Source organism: Carcharhinus amblyrhynchos, chromosome 1, assembly GCF_965287045.1.
Source record: "Carcharhinus amblyrhynchos chromosome 1, sCarAmb.v2.hapA, whole genome shotgun sequence".
Classification (NCBI taxonomy): Eukaryota; Metazoa; Chordata; class Chondrichthyes; order Carcharhiniformes; family Carcharhinidae; genus Carcharhinus; species Carcharhinus amblyrhynchos.
This window is the reverse complement of record NC_137324.1, coordinates 38648109-38670626: the sequence shown is the minus strand read 5'-3', so window position 1 is coordinate 38670626 and position 22518 is coordinate 38648109. Positions and strand designations below refer to the sequence as shown.

Here is a 22518-nt window from a genome sequence, read left to right as displayed (position 1 = left end):
CTTTGCTCCTTGTTCCATTGTTACTTAGTTCTCTTGTACCCTTCATGCACTTCAAGTCTTAAGTTAATGTTTTATTTATTCGTCGCAAGTAAGGCTTACATTAACATAGCACTGAAGTTGCTGTCAAATTCCAGAGGCAGGCAGGAAAACCTTTGGCAAGTTTCCAACCTGCTTCCTATCCCCATCTTTCTATCTGTTGCCCTCCTAGACTTTGTTTATTTCAAAATGAATGATCTTAAGTTGCAGTACTTTGGAAAAATAAAAAACATTTAAGTGAAAAGAGGCCTGTTGTGAGTGGTAGCGCAGTGGTAATGTACTGCAGAAATTAACAGGGTGGCAGTGTGCACAGAGGGTAGCGTGATGGTAACGTTTATTGCAGGGTTAGTAATCCCCGTGCCAGGACTATGTTCTGCAGGTTTGAGTTTAAGTCCCACCATGGCAACTGGTAGAACTTAAATTCAATTCATTGATAAACTGACAATAAAATGTCAGTCACCACAGTGGTGATCTTGAAACTATCGGATTGTCGTAAAAACCTGTCCTGTTCACTCATGTCCTTTAGGGAAGAAACATTAGTACTCATTGGTATTCAGCAGCTTGACTATTGGCTATGCCTTCTCAGAAACTTTCCTCACATGCAACCTGGGATTTGCCCTTTCTGAGGCTATGGGTCTCCTCCGTCTGATGGTTGCCTTCCTGATCCTGTTTGTCATGTAAATTCCTGCAGGAGAATCTGGAAGATAGCTGGTGAAGAGCAAATTATTGCAGTGTGGGGCTTTGGCCTCTCTGTCACTAAATATTCAAATGGGATTTGCTTTCAGTCCAATTTTGTAAGAATCCTTTGATTTACTCCTGCAGGGGTCACTGAATGAAATGGTTAAACAACCGAAAAAACACTACAGCATGTTTCTCATGTTGAGTTGCTCCAACACTGTAGATGCTTGATCTGAACTGTTTTTATATGCTTATTCTTTGCTGTGCACAACTTTACTGTCAGACATTGCAGCAAGTTCCAAGTGTCAAATTCACTAAAAACTGGAGTAAATCATGCTTTTTTTTCAGCTGGAGTTTCAAAATTAATCTCCCGCCCTGTGCACTGCAGAGTGCACTCACGTAAATTCCATTGAAAATCACGGGGTTGGGGGCCTGTTCCTGGAGAGGCCAGGAGCACACTGCTGAGTGGGACACTGCATATGCACTGATCTGTCAGCACTGAGATTGGCGCGTGCACAGTAACCTCATACTGTTGGCGTCCTGATCGCTGGCCAGCTTAATCGCTAGCCAGCCCCATGACCTCCACATTGCTGACCATGTGACCCCACCCCTCAGACCTGATTTGATGAACCAGCACCCCCACCCCACCGCCTGCAGGTGGGCTCCCCTCCGATGACCAGCCCCAATTGCTGGCCTCCCTTCTTGTCACTCAGCCCGAGTGTAGAGTGGCAATGGGAATTCCCACCGATGGCCTCCTTGGCACAACCTGATGCCTGTGTGGGCACTGACAAGATGTCCCCTGATTGACACTGCTAAGATGGCAATGAGCAGGGGGCATTCCACCACCCCCCCCCCCCCCCCCCCCTCCCCACACACACACACACACACACACACACACACACACACACACACACACACACACACACACACACACACACACACACACAGCCTCTGACCCTGTGGTGGGAGTGGGCCTCAATGGCCTACCCTTCACTCCAGTCAGATTGGGCCATCAGCTCCCTGCAAGTGGGGAGCTATACCAAACCCTGCTCCTGGCGGCAGGTGGATGACGCTAGTGGGCCCACAGAATTCAGTTCCAGGCCAGCTAGTGATACTTAAGTAGTGTTTGTTAGTATTTGCATGAATTATTCAGCTCCACGCTCATTTCTGGCATGGAGCTGACGGTTCCAGAAGTCCAGTGCTCGGAGGCCATATCCCCCAGGAGGCAACCCGCAAAATGGTCTCCACTCGAGTCTTCCAGCTTGCTGCATTACAAAAGCAGCTGGGAGAATTGCCCCCTTTGTGTTGGCTGCAGGAATCCTGATCTGATCTTGAGCTGCTGCTGACCTGACTTTATTGGCATTAGCCCTTCCACTTCTGCTCTTTATAGGACTGCTGATATCCACCACTTTTTATTCCCTTGTTGCTTTTTCCTTGCGGCTGACTCTACAGCCACACTCTGCCTTTCAAGAAAGACTCCGGCTTCTGTGGCTAAACTTATCTATGTTGAGACCTGCAAGATGTGATTTGGTAAAACCACACCATCATTTTGAAATGTCTTTGGTTTTGATTCTGTCATCCGCCAAAGCTCAGCACGAAGGTTTGATATTTTGGTGTATTGCGCAATTGGAATTGAGTTTCTTTCCCTCATTTGCCATATTCCATCTCAGTAAAATTACCCAACACCATTCTTACCAGAAAAAAAACTTATCACCAAGGGCTTAATTTTCCTGTTTTCTTTGTTCCGTGGTCACATCTTTCAATGTAAAGCATAATTGATCGCATCTTCGATTTCCCAATCTTCCCATCCCATCCCTTCAGGCTGAACTGACTTTCTTTGTTCCAGTGAATTGACTGCAAAATTTTCCTCCTCCTCCTCTTCCTACTGCCTTAATGATTTTCTCCACCCTCGTGTCTCCTGCTCCAACATTGGTAGCAAATGCTTTGTTCAATGAGATCCTGGATCCTGGAATGTCAGGTTACATTTCCATCCCTTCTTTATAAAATGCTGTCCTTCATCCACCCTAACTCTGTTTTTCCTTTTCTTTGCTCGGCATCTACCAACTTATCCTTAAAGTTTTGCAGAGGATCTTCTGCACATGGGAGCTGTATTTGAAGTGTGACTTATTGAATTCAAATGTCAGTGATCAAATTTAACCTCAAAAGTGAAGCATGATATTTTTTCATAGACACACAAGAATTGTGCGAACATGACTGAAATGGAGGCTAAAGTGTTGTATGTAAAGATGGCCCGGTCATTAAAGACATATGGAGTGTCCTTCTTCTTGGTCAAGGTAAATTTTTGCTGTACAATAATCAGTTTTACAAATGTGATTGTTGCACTATAAAACACTATTTTAGCACTGTTTGATGTTGTTGATGTAGCTTATTGTGATTACCAGAGAATCAGAGAATTCCTACAGTGCAGGCATTTGGCCCATTGACCCTCCATCAGAGCATCCCATCCAGGCTTTATTCTCATAACCCCCTCCATATTTACTCCACTAATCCCCCTAACCTGCATATCTTGGGACATAAAGGGGCAAGTTAGCATGACCAATCCACCTAACCTGCACATCTTTGGAGTGTGGGAGGAAATTGGAGCACCCCAAGGAAACCCACACAGACAAGGGGAGAATGTGCAAATTCCAGACACCCAAGCTAGGAATTGAACTTGGATCCCAGGTGCCGTGAGGCAGCAGTGCTAAGCACTGTGCCAACTTATACTCTCTCCTTCAAATATAAATATGGCTCATCTCAAAAATGTTGCTAGTATATAATAACCCTTTGCCTGAAGTGTCCTGATACTGAAAGACATATCTTGGAACAAGGACTTGAAGCATCAAGAACATTGCTTTTGACTCCTGGTTTGCAGGATGTTGTAGGAGTAATGTGTAGGAGCTTCATTTCAGACTGACCATTTTCTTCACTAGCTTGTCCTTTGCATCACAGTCAAAGCATTTTTCTCAAGTCCTACAACATGCCCTCTTGACTGTCATCCTCTGAGCTCATATTTAATCAGCCAGTAGCATTGGTGCATTTATTGTAAATAGTTACATTATACATATTGTGTGATAGTTCTATCCTCCGCCACCCTCCAAGTGCTGATTTGTATACACTTGCTGATGGTGATCCAGAGACATTCTTACAGCGCATTTAACTCTTCCCATAAAGGTGTCAACTTGACAAGTGTATCTGTGATTTTTCTATGGTTAGACACTTGCTGCAAACTTTGATGCGTAGTTTAATACAATTGATCACCACTCACTGTTCATCTTTGTCATTGTGCTCCCTTTGCAGCCTTGTCTGGTTCTTTAATATAAAATGTTACATATTCTGTAGGAGAAAATGAAAGGGAAGAATAAACTTGTACCTCGTTTACTGGGAATTACCAAAGAAAGTGTCATGCGTGTGGATGAGAAAACAAAAGAGGTGATACAGGAATGGAACCTGACTAATATCAAACGCTGGGCAGCATCACCGAAGAGTTTTACCCTGGTATGTTTATTCAGTAACTATTCCCTGCAAAGCAGCTTCTCTAGAATCTGTGCTAATTCCTAAATATTGAAATATGTTTAAAACACTGCCCTCAATAAACTGGAGAGGGTGATGGCCAGAAGGTCCAATTTGTTCTAGTTTGTCAATTTCCTCATCTGCAAAATGATATTTTTTGTAATTGATTTCTATTAATGTAACAAATGTGCTAATTTCTTGGGGATTTGAGAAGATTTGATTTGACTTTTGATTATTATTGTCACATATATTAGCCTACAGTGAAAAGTATTGTTTCTTGCACGCTATACAAACAAAGCATACCATTCATAGAGAAGGAAACCAAAGAGTGCAAGAATGTAGTGTTACAGTCATACCTAGGGTGTAGAGAAAGATCAGCTTAATGCAAGGTGGGTTCAGTCAAAAGTCTGGCAGCAGCAGGGAAGAAGCTGTTCTTGAGTCGGTTGGTACGTGAACTCCGACTTTTGTATCTCTTTCCCATGCCTGAGAGGGTTTATAATTGGGTTTTATTGTTAACTAGGCAAACAAGTTAGCTATAAAGCTAATCAACATTGGGCAACTGATTAAGAAACTAGTTTAAATTCCAGTCAGATGTGTTTCTTCCGTATGACAAATGGTGCTGCAGTGAAGGTGCTCAAGTGGCACTCAAAACATGTCCTTGTGGAATAAACGATTCTTTTGTTCAGCAGAGGAAAGCTTCCAATTGTCCTGTAATTGTGGATTAAATTAATGTTTTAAATATTGTGTACTTCAGTCACAATAAACTGACCAGGTGCCAAGTCATCTTGGGAATTTGGTAATTGCGAAGAGACCTGGAAATACAGCAGGCAAACTTTTAGACTGCTTTTGCAATGAAGTTTTTTTTTCAATATTGGATTAAATCCAATCCGTGGACAGTTACAATTTTAAAGGGGTTGTCGGAGTAGAGAGACCTGAGAGCTTGCATAGAGAAATCTTTGAAGGTGGCAGGGTAAAGTGGATAAAGCTATTTTCTTTTTAGAAAAAGCATATGGGATTCTTGGCTTTACAAGTAGAGGTGTCAAGTATGAAGAAAAGATTATGCAAAACCATTATAAGTCACTTTTAAGCAGCACATTATGATCTGGAATACTTGCCTTGTGTTGCGATGGAGACATGTATTAATTTTTACTCATGAACTAGATGAATCCAAGATTCAAAGAGTCAAATAGGAGGCAGAGAGTGGGGGTCAACGGGTGCTATTTGGATTGGCTGTTGGTGACTAGTGGAGTGCCCCAGGGGTCGGTGCTGGGGCCTCAGCTATTTACCATTTATATAGATGATCTGGAGGAGGGAACCGAGTGTAGGGTGTCTAAATTTGCTGATGACACCAAGATTGGTGGAACGGCAAATTGTGCGGAGGGTGTGGAGAGTCTACAGAAGGATCTAGATAGGCTGGGCGAATGGGCCAGGAACTGGCAAATGGAATTTAATGTTGGCAAGTGCGAGGTGGTCCACTTTGGTAGGAATAATGGTGGGAAGGACTATTACTTACGTGGTGAAAAACTGCAGCAGGCGACGGTGCAGAGGGACCTCGGGGTCCTTGTGCATGAGTCGCAAAAACCCAGCTTGCAGGTGCAGCAGGTGGTCAGGAAGGTGAATGGGATGCTGGCCTTCATAGCGAGGGGGATTGAATATAAAAGTAGGGAGGTCTTGCTGCGGCTGTATAGGGTATTGGTGAGGCCGCAGCTGGAGTACTGTGTGCAGTTTTGGTCGCCGTACTTACGCAGGGATGTTTTGGCCTTGGAGGGAGTGCAGAGGAGGTTTACTAGGCTGATGCCGGAGTTGAGAGGGTTGAGCTATGAGGAGAGGCTGAATAAACTAGGCTTGTACTCGTTAGAGTTTAGAAGAATGAGGGGAGATCTCATTGAGACGTATAAGATGATGAATGGGATGGAAAGGATAGAGGTGGAGAGACTCTTCCCGCTCAGAAAGGATAGTAGAACGAGGGGGCACAGCCTCAAGATAAAGGGGGGACGGTTTAGAACGGAGTTGAGGAAGAACTTCTTCACTCAAAGGGTGGTGAATCTCTGGAATTCTCTGCCCGTTGAAGTGGTGGAGGCTGCCTCGCTCAATATTTTTAAGACGCGGGTTGATGGGTTTTTGATAAGAGAGGGGATTAAGGGTTATGGGGAGAGGGCGGGAATGTGGAACTGAGCCACGACAGATCAGCCATGATCTTATTGAATGGCGGGGCAGGCTCAAAGGGCTAGATGGCCTACTCCTGCTCCTATTTCTTATGTTCTTATGTTCTAAGATGGTGGCAGAGCGTGGCAACTTCTTGCAAGATGTGCCCATCATACCCTTGAATTCTATCTATCGTTCTTGTGTGCTAACATTGGACCCTTAGAGGATGAGAAGGGGGACTTAGTGGTAGGGGATGGGGATATGGCTGAGGTCTTGAATAACTTTTTTGTTTCGGCCTTCACGGAGGAGGACGTGAATAATTTGCCGGGTGTTAGAGATGGAAAGGTGGTAGGACTGGAGGATCTCAATGACATTACTGTTACTAGAGAGGCGGTGCTCAACAGACTGGAGGGGCTGATTGTGGACAAGTCCCCAGGACCGGATGGAATGCATCCGAGGGTTCTGAAAGAAATGGCGGAGGTGATAGTGGATGCCTTGGTGGTTATTTTCCAGACGTCGCTGGATTCTGGGGAAGTGCCGGAAGATTGGAAAATGGCTAATGTTACGCTGTTGTTTAAGAAGGGTGGCAGGCAAAAGGCAGGGAATTATAGGCCGGTTAGTTTAACGTCTGTTGTAGGTAAAATGTTAGAATCCGTCATCAAGGAGGAAATAGCGAGGCATCTTGAGGGGAATTGCTTGATAGAGCAGACGCAGCATGGTTTCGTTAAGGGGAAGTCGTGTCTGACAAATTTACTGGAGTTCTATGAGGATGTGTCTAGGGCGGTGGATAGAGGAGAGCCAGTGGATGTGGTCTGTCTTGATTTTCAGAAGGCGTTTGACAAGGTACCTCACAAGAGGTTATTGCAGAAGGTCAGGGGACATGGAGTTGGGGGTAGGGTGTTAGCGTGGATAGAGGATTGGTTGTCAAATAGGAGGCAGAGAGTGGGGGTCAATGGGTGCTATTCGGATTGGCGGTTGGTGACTAGTGGAGTGCCCCAGGGGTCGGTGCTGGGGCCTCAGCTAGTTACCATTTATATAGATGATCTGGAGGAGGGAACCGAGTGTATGGTGTCGAAATTTGCTGATGACACCAAGATTGGTGGAACGGCAAATTGTGCGGAGGGTGTGGAGAGTCTGCAGAAGGATCTAGATAGGCTGGGCGAATGGGCCAGGAAATGGCAAATGGAATTTAATGTTGGCAAGTGCGAGGTGGTCCACTTTGGTAGGAATAATGGTAGGAAGGATTATTACTTACGTGGAGAAAAACTGCAGCAGGCGACGGTGCAGAGTCCTTGTGCATGAGTTGCAAAAACCCAGCTTGCAGGTGCAGCAGGTGGTCAGGAAGGCAAATGGGATGCTGGCCTTCATAGCGAGGGGGATTGAATATAAAAGTAGGGAGGTCTTGCTGCGGCTGTATAGGGCATTGGTGAGGCCGCAGCTGGAGTACTGTGTGCAGTTTTGGGCGCCGTACTTACGCAAGGATATTTTGGCCTTGGAGGGAGTGCAGAGGAGGTTTACTAGGCTGATGCCGGAGTTGAGGGGGTTGAGCTATGAGGAGAGGCTGAATAAACTAGGCTTGTACTCGTTAGAGTTTAGAAGAATGAGGGGAGATCTCATTGAGACGAGTAAGATGATGAATGGGATGGATAGGATAGAGGTGGAGAGACTCTTCCCGCTCAGAAAGGACAGTAGGACTAGGGGGCATAGCCTCAAGATAAAGGGGCGGTTTAGAACGGAGTTGAGGAAGAATTTCTTCATTCAAAGGCTGGTGAATCTCTGGAATTCTCTGCCCATTGAAGTGGTGGAGGCTACCTCGCTCAATATTTTTAAGACGCGGGTTGATGGGTTTTTGATAAGAGAGGGGATTAAGGGTTATGGGGAGAGGGTGGGAATGTGGAACTGAGCCACGACACACGACAGATCAGCCATGATCTTATTGAATGGTGGGGCAGGCTCGAAGGGCTAGATGGCCTACTCCTGCTCCTATTTCTTATGTTCTTATTATGTTCACTAACAATGTCTACATCCTAGCAATGACTGTAACACCACATTCTGCACCCGCTCCTTTCCTTTTCTATAATTAGTATACTTTGTATAGCACGCAAGAAACAATACTTTTCACTTTATCCCAATGCATATAACAATAATAAATCAAATCAATAAAGATGTGAAGAGGAGAAAATTTGAAAAACTATGATGAGAGAATAGAAGAGTGGAACTAACTGGGCAGCTCTTTCAAAGCAGTGATACGGGCTGTAATATTTTGTGCTGTAATATTCCATAACTTTAAGACAGTGTATCCCATATGGTCAAATTAAATCATTTGATCACAATCAAATCAACTTGAAATTTGATTTGGCACTAAAGATTTTAATTGTTTTGAAAAATTCTGAGTGCCCCCCCAACCACCTCCAAATCTTTGGCAGAGTACTTCCGTAGCCCAGTGGTTAATGCACATGTAGCTATTGGATCAAATAAACAGGTACATTTTTAGTGATGATTCTAGTCTATACTGAATCAATTGAGGCTGTAGTGTTGAGCTTCTATGATGGAAAAGGGGAGGGAGGAGATCAGTTGGCTGTCTACTCCGAGCTATCCGGTAAACTCTGAGGCGCATATGAGGAGAGAATTGTATTTAACGATGCTACTTGATGAACTTGTTCTCACTTGGATAAAAAAAAAAGTAGTAGCTTTCTAGTCAATTTCATTGCTGTATTCAAAAAGGGGGAATGTGAAGGGAAAAAGTTGAGGTTAGAATGTCGAACCTTAGTTTTTGGGGCAACTGTTTGTGATTTGGGCTGATGGCCATGACGAATCCTATAATGTGTTACAGGCACCAGCCAGTTTTCTTCTGAGCAATTGCAATTTATATTACTTTATATTAAAAGCTCCATAGACACAGCAAAAATCGTTTGGACTGATTGGAGCAATAAATTGCTTGTTTCAACAAAAACTTGATCTATGGTTTATACACAAACTGTATTTACAATGTTGCTCTGTGACTGGGTTTTTTTATTATGGTGGCTAATGTAATATTTTTTGCTGTTTTGGTTTTTATGCTCAGATTGCATCCAAAAACAATTCAATAATCAAGCCAGTTTTACAACTCTTTGAATCCTGTCATGTTACAGTAATATATTAGCATCCTGTTGAGTGAATCTTAGCTTGTTCAGGTTACGTTTTCAGACAATACATATATCAAGGTTGTCTCTGAGCATGTTTACCAGTGTGGCAGTGACGCAGCTTGTGATGTCCTTGGGTAATTTCACAACTAATTTAAAAGCCAAGATATAGTTTTGTTCTTTTTGTTGCAATAATATGACCAGACTTGTCAACTGGCATAAAAACAAATTCAGTTTCTTACAAAGTGCTCTATTGTGTCAAAATGCCAAAGAGTACTAACTTAAAACAAGGTTTCCGCGCTCACTGCTGAAAATGAAGAAAAAAGTTTGTCTTCCAGTCTCAGATATGGGACGGAAAAAAAAACCCCTTAGTTTGAACTATAGATCAAAAAGAACAATTCCCCCACGCCTCAACAAATATCGATGCAGAAGAAAAAGGGGAAATAGTTTTATGTAGATGCATAAGGACAACTGCATTCTAGGGTATTTTGGAGTCCAATGTGTTTCAGATAATACTTAAAAAAATTAATGCTGTGTTTCAAAAAAGCACCACATTAAGTGTGATTGGAGTTGAAGTTATCTAGTAATTTTGGATCAAATCAACAAGAACATTATTTTTCCATCCCCTATTGCAGTTTTGAGCCCTCTGACCTATTTGGCGGAGCTACAGGAAAAGGGACAGATGAGGAAAATTGGAGCTCGAGCCAACATATTTGTACACATCGCCAAGTCTTACCAGATGCTTGGGAAGCAGATGTCTGATGTCTAAATTAATAAACTGAATGACATCTACCATAAAGCAAATGAGTTTATTAGTTTATTTAGCATCTCTTGCTTTGAGTTGTCCTCAAACACCCTAAGCTTTTGAAGATAAATAACTATTATGTAGTTAGATTCTGCACATTGAGCCTTCATGGAATCATAGAGACTATAGTGCAGAAGAGGCCATTTAGTCCATCGAGTGTGCACTGATTCTCCGCCTGGTATCTTTCCCGTGGCTAACCCAACCAATCTACACATCTTTGGAAACTAAGGGGCAATTTGGCATGGCTAATCTGCCTAACCTGCACGTCTTTTGGACTGTGGGAGGAAACTGGAGCACCCAGAGGAGACCCATGGGGAGAATGTATACAGTTTGTACAATCATCCAAGACCAGAATTGAACCCAGGTCTCTAGAGCTGTGGGACAGTAGTGCTAACCACTGAGCCAGCATGCTGCCCTGTCATAAACAGCAGGGAGATTATAACCCAGTCATCTGGTTTTGGTGGTGGCTGAAGGACAAATTGTAATGAGAATTCTCTACTCTTTAACGAATACTATGTATCATTTGCATCCACCTAGTCAAGCACTTGTTCAACAGCTCAAACCAAAAGAGGGTCTCTCTGAATACAACACTACAACTCTGCTGCACGGATGCCTTGTCCAAGATTGCGTGCTAGAGTTCTGGAATGTGCCTTGAAGTTGTGAACTTCTGACCGGGACAATCCGCTGTCACTGAGCCAGAGTACAAATTGAAGGAGGAAATCCTAAAGAGGAATTTCTGAAAGGCAATGAATTGAGGTTCAAGTTGAATGTTTTGAATGCTATGGTCATCTGTTTTTTTGCTTTTCCCCTTGCAGGACTTTGGTGACTATCAGGATGGTTACTATTCAGTTCAGACAACTGAAGGAGAACAAATTGCACAGCTGATAGCTGGATACATTGACATCATTTTGAAAAAGGTATTTCAGTAAATTTCTTCTATAAATATTTACCCCCCCTGCCCGCCACTTTGCTTACCCACGTTCACACTTTTCATAGGGCCCATATGATGTAGATCATAGAATCATAGAATCCCTGCAGCACAGAAAGAGGCCATTCAGCCCATCGAGTCTGCATTGACAACAATCCCACCCAGAGCCTATCCCCACAACCCTACATAACTACTATTTCCATCCCATGCATCCCAGGGCACTACGGGATAAATCAACCTAACTCGCACATCTTTGGATGATATGGGCAAGGGATTCAAAGTTTTCCAATCTTCAGAATTTCTGCATCCACAGAACTCTAAAAGTGAGCATTCTGGAAAGTTCTGCCAGAAACAAACAAGTGCAGCATCGTAGCATAAAACTGTTTGAACTCGAGGTTTCGAGGTCGTTGTGTACTTGTGTGCTCCAGGCAGATTTTGCAGGTGGGGTGAGGACAGTAAATTTGCCTTTGGCTCCACTGAGCTGGAAACTGGGAAGTTGGTCAGCATTTCTGTTTCTATTTGATGTCTAGTAATTTGTAAAATGATGATGTAGTGCAGGTTCACTAGGCTGCGAAAAGTTGGGGGGAGGGAATATCCTGTGATGAGAGGCTGAATAAATTGGGCTTATACAGTCAGGAATTTTGAGTTTTGGAGGGGCTGAGCAGGATAGATGCTGGCACGTTCTTAGGATTTGGAGGTTGGGGGGTGGGGGGCAGGCAATCGTATATGGCTGACTAGACATTTCTTCCCCCGGAACATAGTGAAATCTAATGTCAAAAGGGGTTCTTGATGCTTTGTCATTGAGCATATTTAAGGCTGAGATGGACAGATTTTTGGTGCCCAGGCAACTGAGGCAGATGGGGAGCGGGTGGGAAAGTGCAGCTGAAGCAGAAGATCAGCCACAGTTGAATTAAATGGTGGTGCAGGATCAATGGGCTATAAAGTCTTCACTTGCTCCTACATCATATTGGCATATCAGATGAGTACAGGTTAAAACTGATAGAATAAAAACAGGAATTGAGAATAAATGTAGTCATGTGGTTTTAAATTACTTAAATACTCGAGCAGGAAATCATGAAGATGTCTGTGTAGACATGATAGGGAGATGCTGGTGTTGGACTGGGGTAAACTTTCAGTAAGAAGTGTCACAACACCAGGTTAAAGTCCAACAGGTTTATTTGGTAGCAAAAGCCACTCGCTTTCAGAGCACTGCTTCGTCAGAACAGACCTCCCACTTACCTGATGAAGGAGTGGTGCTCCAAAAGCTAGTGGCTTTTACTACCAAATAAACCTGTTGGACTTTAACCTGATGTTGTGAGACTTCTTACTGTGTTTGTAGGGTCAGAGGTTTAAAGCTTGGAAACAGGCCCTTCAACCCAATTTATCGATGCCATCCCTTTTTTTAACCCCTAAGCTAGTCCCAAATGCCCACGTTTAGCCCATATCCGTCTATACCCATCTTATTCATGTAACTGTCTAAATGCTTTTTAAAAGACAAAATTGTACCTACCCCTACCACTACCTCAGGCAGCTTGTTCCACTCACCACCTCTGTATGAAGAAATTGCCCCTCTGGATCCTTTTGTATCTCTCCCCTTGAACCTATGCCCTCTAGTTTTCGATTCCCCTGTCTCTTGGAAAAGGTATTGACCATCTAGCTGATCTATGCCCCTCATTTTATAGGCCTCTATAGATCACGCCTACGCCTCCTACGCTCCAGAGAAAAAAAGTCCCAGTCTATCCAGCCTCTCCTTTTAACTTAAACCATCAAATCCCGGTAGCGTCTTAGTAAATCTTTTCTGCATCCTTTCTGGTTTAATAGTAGGGAAACTATTGGAGAAAATGGTAAAGGAGAAAATTAATCTCCACTTGGAAAGGCATTGGTTAATTAGGGATACGCAGCATGGCTTTATCAGAGGGAGGTCATGCCTAACAAATTTAAGGGAATCTTTTGAAAATGTAATTAAGTGTGCAGATAAGGGAAGTTCAGTTGATGTAGTTCATATGGATTTTAGTAAAGCTTTTGACAAGGTCCCACATGGGAGACTGACAAGGTTAAAGAACATGGAATTCAGGGAAACTTGGCAAGAAAGATCAGAAACTGACTCAGTAATAGGACACAAAGGGTATTGGTGTGAGAGGCATAGATCAGCTAGATAATCAATATCTTTTCCCAAAGATCAGGGAGTCTAAAATTAGAGGGCATAGGTTTAAGATGAGAGGGGAATGATACAAAAGTGTCCAGAGGGGCAATTTTTTCAGAGAGTGGTGAGTGTCTGGAACAAGCTGCTAGAGGTTCCAGCAATTGGGGTTAGTTTAGGGGTTTAAAAAATGGGTGGCATGGACAAGTTGGGCCGAAGGGCCTGTTTCCATGCTGTAAACCTCTATGTCTCTGAGTGACTGGAAATCTTTTCTATAATAGGGTGACCAGAACTGTACAAAAGTATTCTAAATGTGGCATTACTAATGATTTGTACAACTTCAACAAGATGTCCAAACTCCTGTATTCAATGTTCTGACCAATGAAACCAAGCATGCCAAATGCATTCTTCACCACTCTGTCCACCTGTTCCTCCACTTTCAAGGAGCTATGAACCCGTACCCCTAGATCTCTTTATAGCTCTCCCCAATGCCTGACCATTAACTGAGTAAGTCCTGCCCTGGTTCGGTCTACCAAAATGCATCACCTGCATTTATCTACATTAAAATCCATCTGCCAATTTTCAGCCCACTTGATTGAGATCCTGTTACAATCCTAGATAACTCTTTTCACTGCCCACTATGCCACCAATCTTGGTGTCATCTGCAAACTTACTAACCATGCCTACTAAATTCTCATCCAAATCATTAATACAAATGACAAACAACAGTGGACCCAGCACCAATCCCTGAGGCACACTGCTGATCACAGGCCTCCAGTTTGAAAAACAACCATCTACAACCACCTTCTGATTTCTGCCATCAAACCAATTTTGTATCTATTTGGCTACCTCATCCTGGATCCCGTGCGATTTAACCTTGTGCAATAACCTACCTTGTGGTACCTTGTTAAGGCCTTGCTAAAGTCCATGTAGATAACATCAACTGCATTGCTCCCATCTACCTTCTTGGTTATGCCTTCAAAACACTCAATAAAATTTGAGAGACATGATTTTCCACTCATAAAGCCATGCTGACTGTGTCCCTAATCATTCCTTGCATCTCTAAATGCCTGTAGATCCTCTCAAAATACCTTCTAACAACTTGCCCATTGCAGATGTGAGGCTCACTGGCCTCTAATTCCCAGGCTTTTACCTGCAGCCCTTCTTAAACAAAGGCACAACGTTTGCCACTCTCCAATCTTCAGGCACCTCACCTGTGACTATCGATGATTCAAATGTCTCTGCTAAGGGACCCACAATTTCCTCCCTAGCCTCCCACAATGTCTTCATCAGGTCCTGGGGATTTACCTACCGTGATGCGTTTAAAGACTTCAAGCACCACCATCTCTGTAATATGTATGCTCTTCAAGCCATCATTATTTATTTCCCGAAGTTCCCTAACATCCATGGTTTTCTCAATGTGAATACTGATGAGAATTATTCATTTAGAATCTCACCCATCTCTTGTGGCTCTGCACATGGATGACCTTGTTGATCCTTAAGACGTCCTAGTCTCTCCTTAGTTACCTTTTGCCCTTTATGTATTTGTAAATCTCTTTGGATTCTCCTTTGCCTTATCTGCCAAAACACGGAAAGGCTGTGGTGAGTTTTATATTGTAAGAAGTCTCTCAGCACTAGGTTGAACTCCAACAGGTTTATTTGTTAACAAACGCCATTAGCTTTCGGAGCGCTGCTCCTTTGTCAGGTGAGTGGGGAGTTCTGATCACAAACGGTGCATACAAAGGCACACATTCAGTTTACAGAATACTGATTAGAATGCGAGTTTTTACAGCTAGTCAAGTCTTAAAGGTGCAGACAATGTGAGTGGAAATAGCATTAAGCATAGGTTAAAGAGATGTGTATTGCCTCCAGATGGGACAGTAAGTGAGATGTTGCAAGTTCAGGCAAGTCATGGGGATTATAAAAAGTGTGACATGAATCTAAGATCCCGTCCTCATGTGCAGAACTTGGCTATCAGTTTCTGCTCAGCGACTCTGCGCCGTCATGAGTTGTGAAGGCCGCCTGGGAGAACGTCTACCCAAATGCCCGTGACCGCAAGTGTTTGCCATTCTGGCCTTCACAGCACACGACAGCGCAGAGTCGCTGAGCAGAGACTGATGGCCAAGTTCTGCACACATGAGGACGGCCTCAGCTGGGATTTTGGGTTCATGTCACGCTATCTGTAACCCCTATGACTTGCCTGGGCTTGCAACATCTCACTTACTGTCCTGTCGGGAGAGAACACACATCTCTTTAACCTATGCTTAATGCTATCTCCACTCACATTGTCTGTGCCTTTAAGACTTGACGAACTGTAAAGACTTGCATTCTAATCAGTATTCTGTAAACTGAATGTGTGCCTTTATATGCCCCGTTTGTGATCAGAACTCCCCACTCACCTGACGAAGAAGCAGCGCTCCGAGCTAGTGCATTTGTTTACAAATAAACCTGTTGGAGTTCAACCTGGTGTTGTGAGACTTCTTACTGTGTTTACCCCAGTCCAACACCAGCATCTCCACATCAGTTTTATATTACCAGTGGTATTTTTTTCACAAATTTGCTTCTATTGCTGAAGTTGTGACAGTGAAACTTTGTAGTCTGTTATGTTCAGTGTGAATGTAAGAGGAGGATTGGAGGGTTCTAACTGAGTGTGTCCTGCTGGCCAGTGGTTTAGTAAAACTTGTGTTGGGGAACTTAACTTTCAGTGCACGTATAAATCAACTTTCCTGTTTGCAGAAAAAAAGCAAAGACCATTTTGGACTAGAGGGCGATGAAGAATCCACAATGTTGGAGGACTCTGTGTCTCCCAAGAAGTAAGTGAAAAAATATAACCTGCAGACTAACCCACGGTTGTTTAGGGCCTCCAAGACCAATGTAAGTGCACATAATCCAGATAAATGAAATTGGGAAAGATTCTTCTAATTTAGAGAGAAGGAAGTTCTTTCTAAATTGATATATTTTCTTTCTATTCATCGTTCTCAGAGAAATCTTCCACATGCCCCTCCCCAACCTGGTGTTTGTAGTCATGCTTTAAAAAGCGAGGAAATGGCCCTTGTAACAATGGTGTATTCCATGGTACAAAAAAAAATTTAACCATTTAAGTCCAGTTAAGAGGCGAGGTTGCATAAATTTGGAATGTATTCCTTTGAATGTGGAACGTTGAGAACTGACCTAATCCACATGCTTAAAACAATAAAGGGATGACTAGTGGCACAGTGGTGCTACCTCACTGCACCAGGGACCCAGGCTCGATTTCCAGCTTGGGCCAGTGTCTGTGCAGAGTCCGCACATCTGCCGTGTCTGCATGGGTTTCCTCTGGGTGCTCACGTTGCCTTCCACAGTCCAAAAGACATGCTGGTTAGGTGCATTGGCCATGTTAAATTCTCCCTCAGTGTACCTGAACTGGTGCTGGAGTGTGGTGACGAGGGAATCTTCACAGCAACTTCATTGCAGTGTTAATGTAAGCCTACTTGTGACACTAATAAATAAACTTTAAAACTGACGCAGAGAAGCTATTTTCTTGGGGTGTGGCAGGCTGATGTAGACTGAGGCCTCATCCTAAAATGAATGTTAGACCATTTAGCAGTGAAATGAGGAAGCACTTGTTCCCAGACAAGATTTTGAAAGTAATGAATTATTTCTCTATCCAAAACCAGTTGGATGTTGGATCAGTTGGAACTTGGACAACCGAGGTTGATTGATCGCTGTTGGGTATTAAATGGTGGAATGGTCTTGAAGGAGCCTGAATGAGCTCCTCCTGTTAACATGTCCCTATGTTGTTTTTTGGTCAAATGATTTAATATTGGAAATGTTGCTGTGATTTCGAAATGAGCAGCAGTGTGAATATTTTTCTGATTTTCTTTGTATGCTTGCAATTTGTGTCCAATAAATTGATGTTATTTTGTGTGCACTGTTACTTTTGCAGGTCTACCATTATGCAGCAACAGTTTAACAGAACAGGCAAAATGGAACATGGGTCTGTAGCATTACCTGCGATTATGCGTCCTGGTGTTGGGGGTCAGGAGAGCTTTCAGGTTGGAACAATGCCAGCAGCCCAACAGCAGATGACCAGTGGACAGATGCACAGAGGACACATGCCTCCACTGGTAGGAACCTGTACTTAAATGACTGAAGAATTTAATTATGTTTTTGCGTTAACTTGTAAAAACATAGTAGAAAATATTTAGAATTGGTGCTTATTAGCCACTATTGGGGAAAAATACACGCTGTGATTAATTATGGTCAGTATTAAGGGTCCCCTCCAAATTCTGCTCCAGTCCCCTGGGTATAATAGTTACTCTCTCTGGTATGTGCCTGGTGGCTATGCTTTCTGATTTTACGTGGATGTTGACCCTATTTTAAATTTTAAAAAATTAAAGCAGTAACTGAATGTATATGTTAAATAAACCTCGTGCACTAAAGAGTTCAACACTATGAAAAATCTGCTGAGATAGCAAATATCAGATCATTATTACCACTGTTTGGATCTATGGGGTTTATAGTGATTGTGGCATGGTGGTACAGTGGTTAGTACTGCTGCCTCACAGTGACAAAAACCCAGGTTTGACTTCAGCCTCGCGTCATTGTCTGTGTGGTGGTTTCTACAATCTCCCCGTGTCTGTGTGAGTTTCCTCCGGATGTTATGGTTTCCTCCCACACTCCAAAAATGTGTGGGTTAGGTTGATTGGCCATACTCAATCTCCCTGACACGTAAGGGGCAATTATCAGGGTAAATACGCAGTGTTATGGGGATAGGGTCTGGGTGGGATTGTGGTTGATGCAGAGTTGATGAGCCAAATGGTGGCCTCTTGCATTGTAGAGATTCTGTGAAAGCACAGAAGAAGCCCATTAGGTCTGCTGTGTCTGTGCCAGATAAATGCCGGCAGTCCCATTCATGTAGCCATACAAATTTCTTCCTTTCAAGTGCTTAACCAGTTCCCTTTTGAAAGCAATGATTGAAATTGTCTCCACTACATTCTCAGGCAGTGCTTCCAGATCTTGATCACATGCTGTGTCAAAGTCATGTCAACCTTTGTTCTTTTGCCACTTACCTTAACTTGATGTCTCCTGGTCATGACTCTTTCACCAATGGGAACAATTTCTCCATCGTTCCTCTGTCTAGCTCCCTCAAATCTCCTCTCAAACTGCTCAAAGGGGAACAATCCAAGTTTCTGCAATCTATCCACAACTAAAATCCTTCATCTCTGAAACCATTCTCAAATCTTTACTGAGAGCGCCTGAAAGTCTTTACATCTGTCCTAAAATATGGTGCTCAGAATTGACACGCTGATCCAAATAAGGCTGAACAAGGGGGTTCATAAACCGAAAGAGAAAATGCTGTAAAATCTCAGCAGGTCTGGCAGTATTTTTATGGAGAGAAAAGAACTGATGTTTCAAGTCCAGACGACCCCTTGTCAAAGGGGCTTATAAAGATTTGCAATAACTTAATTGCTTTTGATATTCTGCGCCTGGATCTTCTGAGAAGCGGCAATGTTGTCAGATTATGGCTGCATGTATAAATTCTCCCGACTGGATGGCACTGTGCATTCCTGGTCAGGTCTTCCATGAATAAATGGGTTCAAGGTAGGTGGGTAAATGTTCATCCAGTCTGCTCTGCTTTCTATACTCATCAACATGTGGCACCAGGTGTAATCTGGAAACATTTGCGGTCCTTTACCTTTTGTGGTCCTGTTATTTAAGCTGCTCTGCCTTTGGGTCCTCGTCCCTTTCTACGTCTGCCATTGGTCTGATATTGACCATGACTCTCTGGCTGGTCATTTTCTCCCCACTCGCACTACTCTGTGGCCTCTCAATTGCATCTCCACTCCTGGCACCATGGAGCTCCAGAAAAGTTCTATTTACATAGCTCTAAGACTTGCTGGTGTGTCACAGCAGCACCAGCTGTCCATCAACCTCCAAAAACTGGAGTTTAAGCTTTTCCATCTGACAATGCTCTCTGCATGTATGGTTGTCATGGTGAAACATTGAGGTTCCCACTTAGAACAGGATACACATTTCTCTCAATTACTTGGCTTTGCCTCTTTAGGACTCTTAACAAATTTAAGAGAAAATCCAAAAATTTGAAATAAAAACCTTCTGTCCAATCAGCTCCTTTCCTTGGACTGTTGACGCTTTAAGTTTATTTGTTAGCCACTAGTAAGGCTTACATTAACACTGCAATGAAGTTACTACGAAAATCCCTTAGTCGCCACCTTCCGGCACCTGTTCGGGTACAGTGAGGAAGAATTTAGCATAACCAACACACCTATCCAATACTTTTTGTGGACTGTTGGAGTAAAACAGAGCATCCGGAGGAAACTCATGCAGCCACTGGGAGAATGTCTGTGCAGACACTGCACGATGACTCAAGCCGGGAATTGAATCTGGGTCCCTGGCGCTGTGAGGCAGCAGTGCTAGCCACTGGGCCATTGTGCTGCCCATGCATTCATTCTCTGTCATGTGAATCTGTTCTTCTTGTTTTATTGGGTGGTATTACTGAACTATAATCAACAAAAGTTTCAGAAATACAATAATCTGAGCACCGCAGGTTCCATATTGAACTGCTGGTAGTGGTACAGGAATGAATGTTTTCTGTGATAACTTTATTAACTTACATTCTTACTTGTATTTTTTTTTGCTTTTAGACATCTGCACAGCAAGCTCTCATGGGAACTATTAATTCCAGCATGCAGGCTGTGCAGCGAGCAACAGAAAATCTGGATGATGTTGATGCTTTGCCTCCTCTTGGACATGATGCTGTAAGATGACTGATTAATTCACTGAACCATTACATACATCAACTCTATTAGTAACTGCTTGCTCTGCGTCTATAAGTGCAAGTGCATGAACTTATGCATATGTCAATGACTCTATTTATGTCAGATAAAATTCTACAGGTATGTGATAGAACATAGAACATTACATTACAGCGCAGAACAGGCCCTTCGGCCCACGATGTTGCGCCAACCAGTTAAAAAACAATGACCCACTAACCTAAACCAATCCCTTTTCGTCCATAAACCTATCCACGGATCTCTTAAACGCCCCCAAACTAGGCGCATTTACAACCGCAGCAGGCAGGGCATTCCAATCCCTCACCACCCTCTGGGTAAAGAACCTACCCCTGACATCCGTCCTATAACTACCCCCCCTTAATTTAAAGCCATGCCCCCTCGTGCTAGCTTTCTCCATCCGAGGAAGAAGGCTATGACTGTCCACCCTATCTAAACCTCTAATCATCTTATATGTTTAAATAAGATCCCCTCTTAGCCGCCTTCTTTCCAGCGAAAACAACCCCAAATCCCTCAGTCTCTCCTCATAGGACCTCCCCTCCATACCAGGCAACATCCTGGTAAACCTCCTCTGCACCCTCTCCAAAGCCTCCACATCCTTCCTGTAATGTGGGGACCAGAACTGCACACAGTACTCCAAGTGCGGCCGCACCAGAGTTGTGTACAGTTGCAACATGACGCTGCGACTCCTAAATTCAATCCCCCTACCAATAAACGCCAAGACACCGTATGCCTTCTTAACAACCCTATCTACTTGATTCCCAACTTTCAGGGATCTATGTACACATACACCTAGATCCCTCTGTTCATCCACACTATTCAAAGTCCTCCCGTTAGCCCTATACTCAACACATCTGTTATTCCTACCAAAGTGAATTACCTCACACTTCTCCGCATTAAACTCCATCCGCCACCTCTCGGCCCAGCTCTGCAACCTGTCCAAGTCTTCCTGCAAACTATGACACCCTTCCTCACAATCTACCACACCTCCGACTTTGGTGTCATCAGCAAATTTACTAATCCACCCAACTATACCCTCATCCAGATCATTAATAAAAATTACAAACAGCAGTGGCCCCAAAACAGATCCCTGGGGCACACCACTCGTAACCGAACTCCATGACGAATATTTACCATCAACCACCACCCTCTGTCTCCTATCTGCTAGCCAATTCCTGATCCAATTTCCTAGATTACCCTCAATCCCATACATCTGCATTTTCTGCAGAAGCCTACCATGGTGAACCTTATCAAACGCCTTACTAAAATCCATATATACCATGTCAACTGCCTTTCCCCCATCCACCTCTTTGGTCACTTTCTCAAAAAACTCAATAAGGTTAGTAAGGCACGACCTACCCGCTACAAAACCATGCTGACTATCTCCAATCAATTCATTACTCTCCAAATAACTATAAATCCTATCCCTAATAACTTTTTCTAAAACCTTGCCCACAACAGAAGTGAGACTCACCGGTCTATAATTCCCGGGGAAGTCTCTGTTCCCCTTCTTAAACAATGGGACAACATTCGCTAACCTCCAATCTTCCGGTACTATACCAGAGGCCAACGACGACCTGAAGATCAGAGCCAGAGGCTCTGCAATCACTTCTCTTGCCTCTCAGAGAATCCTAGGGTAAATCCCATCTGGATCAGGGGACTTATCTATTTTCAAACCCTCAAGAATATCCAGCACATCCTCCTTATCAACTGTAATACTGTCTATTCTACTCCCCTGCAACCCAGTGTCCTCCTCAGCTATATTCTTGTCCCCCTGCGTGAACACCGAAGAGAAATATTGGTTCAATGAAGAATGGATATGAAGAACTGGCACTGTGGCATGGTTGAGAACTATTGGATTATTGGTTCTTGGATCAGACTGGCTGAGGAGGCAGCATAATAGCTTCTGGTTCAGGGATTTGATTTTGTCCAAGGGACATTGCATTGCTGGAGAACAGTGTGCAATAAAATTACTTGAGCAGTTGTTTGTGATCCTGCTAAAGCAATATTTAAGGTTGCACTGTAAATCCTGCTATTGATATAAAGGAAAAAAATAGAAAACATCTGCCTCCTAGCATCATAACTTGATTTGCAGAAATTCAATACAATGTTAATCATTTCAGTGCTAATTTGCTCCTTGTGTGGTTGGACACGTTACTTGCGGAAGTATCCAGTTTTGCCCATCTTGCGTAGATTATGAATCAAGAGAATTGCCTGACCAGCTCCTTGCTCAAGGGAAACGGAAATGTCAATAATTTTAACGATGACATTGAGCAGCTCAATGTTTTGTAATTTGAATGACTCTTATGAAGATGTTGAGAAATGTATACATCATGATCTACGTATTGTATTTATTTCTA

The 22518-nt window shown here is 43.3% G+C and overlaps 1 protein-coding gene across 4 annotated transcripts in view; it reads left to right on the top strand.

Moving 5' to 3' along the window:
• LOC145357408 (talin-1) overlaps positions 1–22518 on the top strand; it is a 251244-nt gene that overhangs the window by 129607 nt on the left and 99119 nt on the right. For all 4 annotated transcript variants that reach the window (XM_080210771.1, XM_080211034.1, XM_080210857.1 and 1 more), the window contains 6 exons: positions 2904–3008; positions 4057–4212; positions 11115–11216; positions 16104–16180; positions 17293–17473; positions 20012–20125. In XM_080210771.1, the coding sequence (XP_080066897.1) occupies positions 2904–3008; positions 4057–4212; positions 11115–11216; positions 16104–16180; positions 17293–17473; positions 20012–20125 (735 nt within the window). The remainder of the gene's footprint in view (positions 1–2903; positions 3009–4056; positions 4213–11114; positions 11217–16103; positions 16181–17292; positions 17474–20011; positions 20126–22518) is intronic.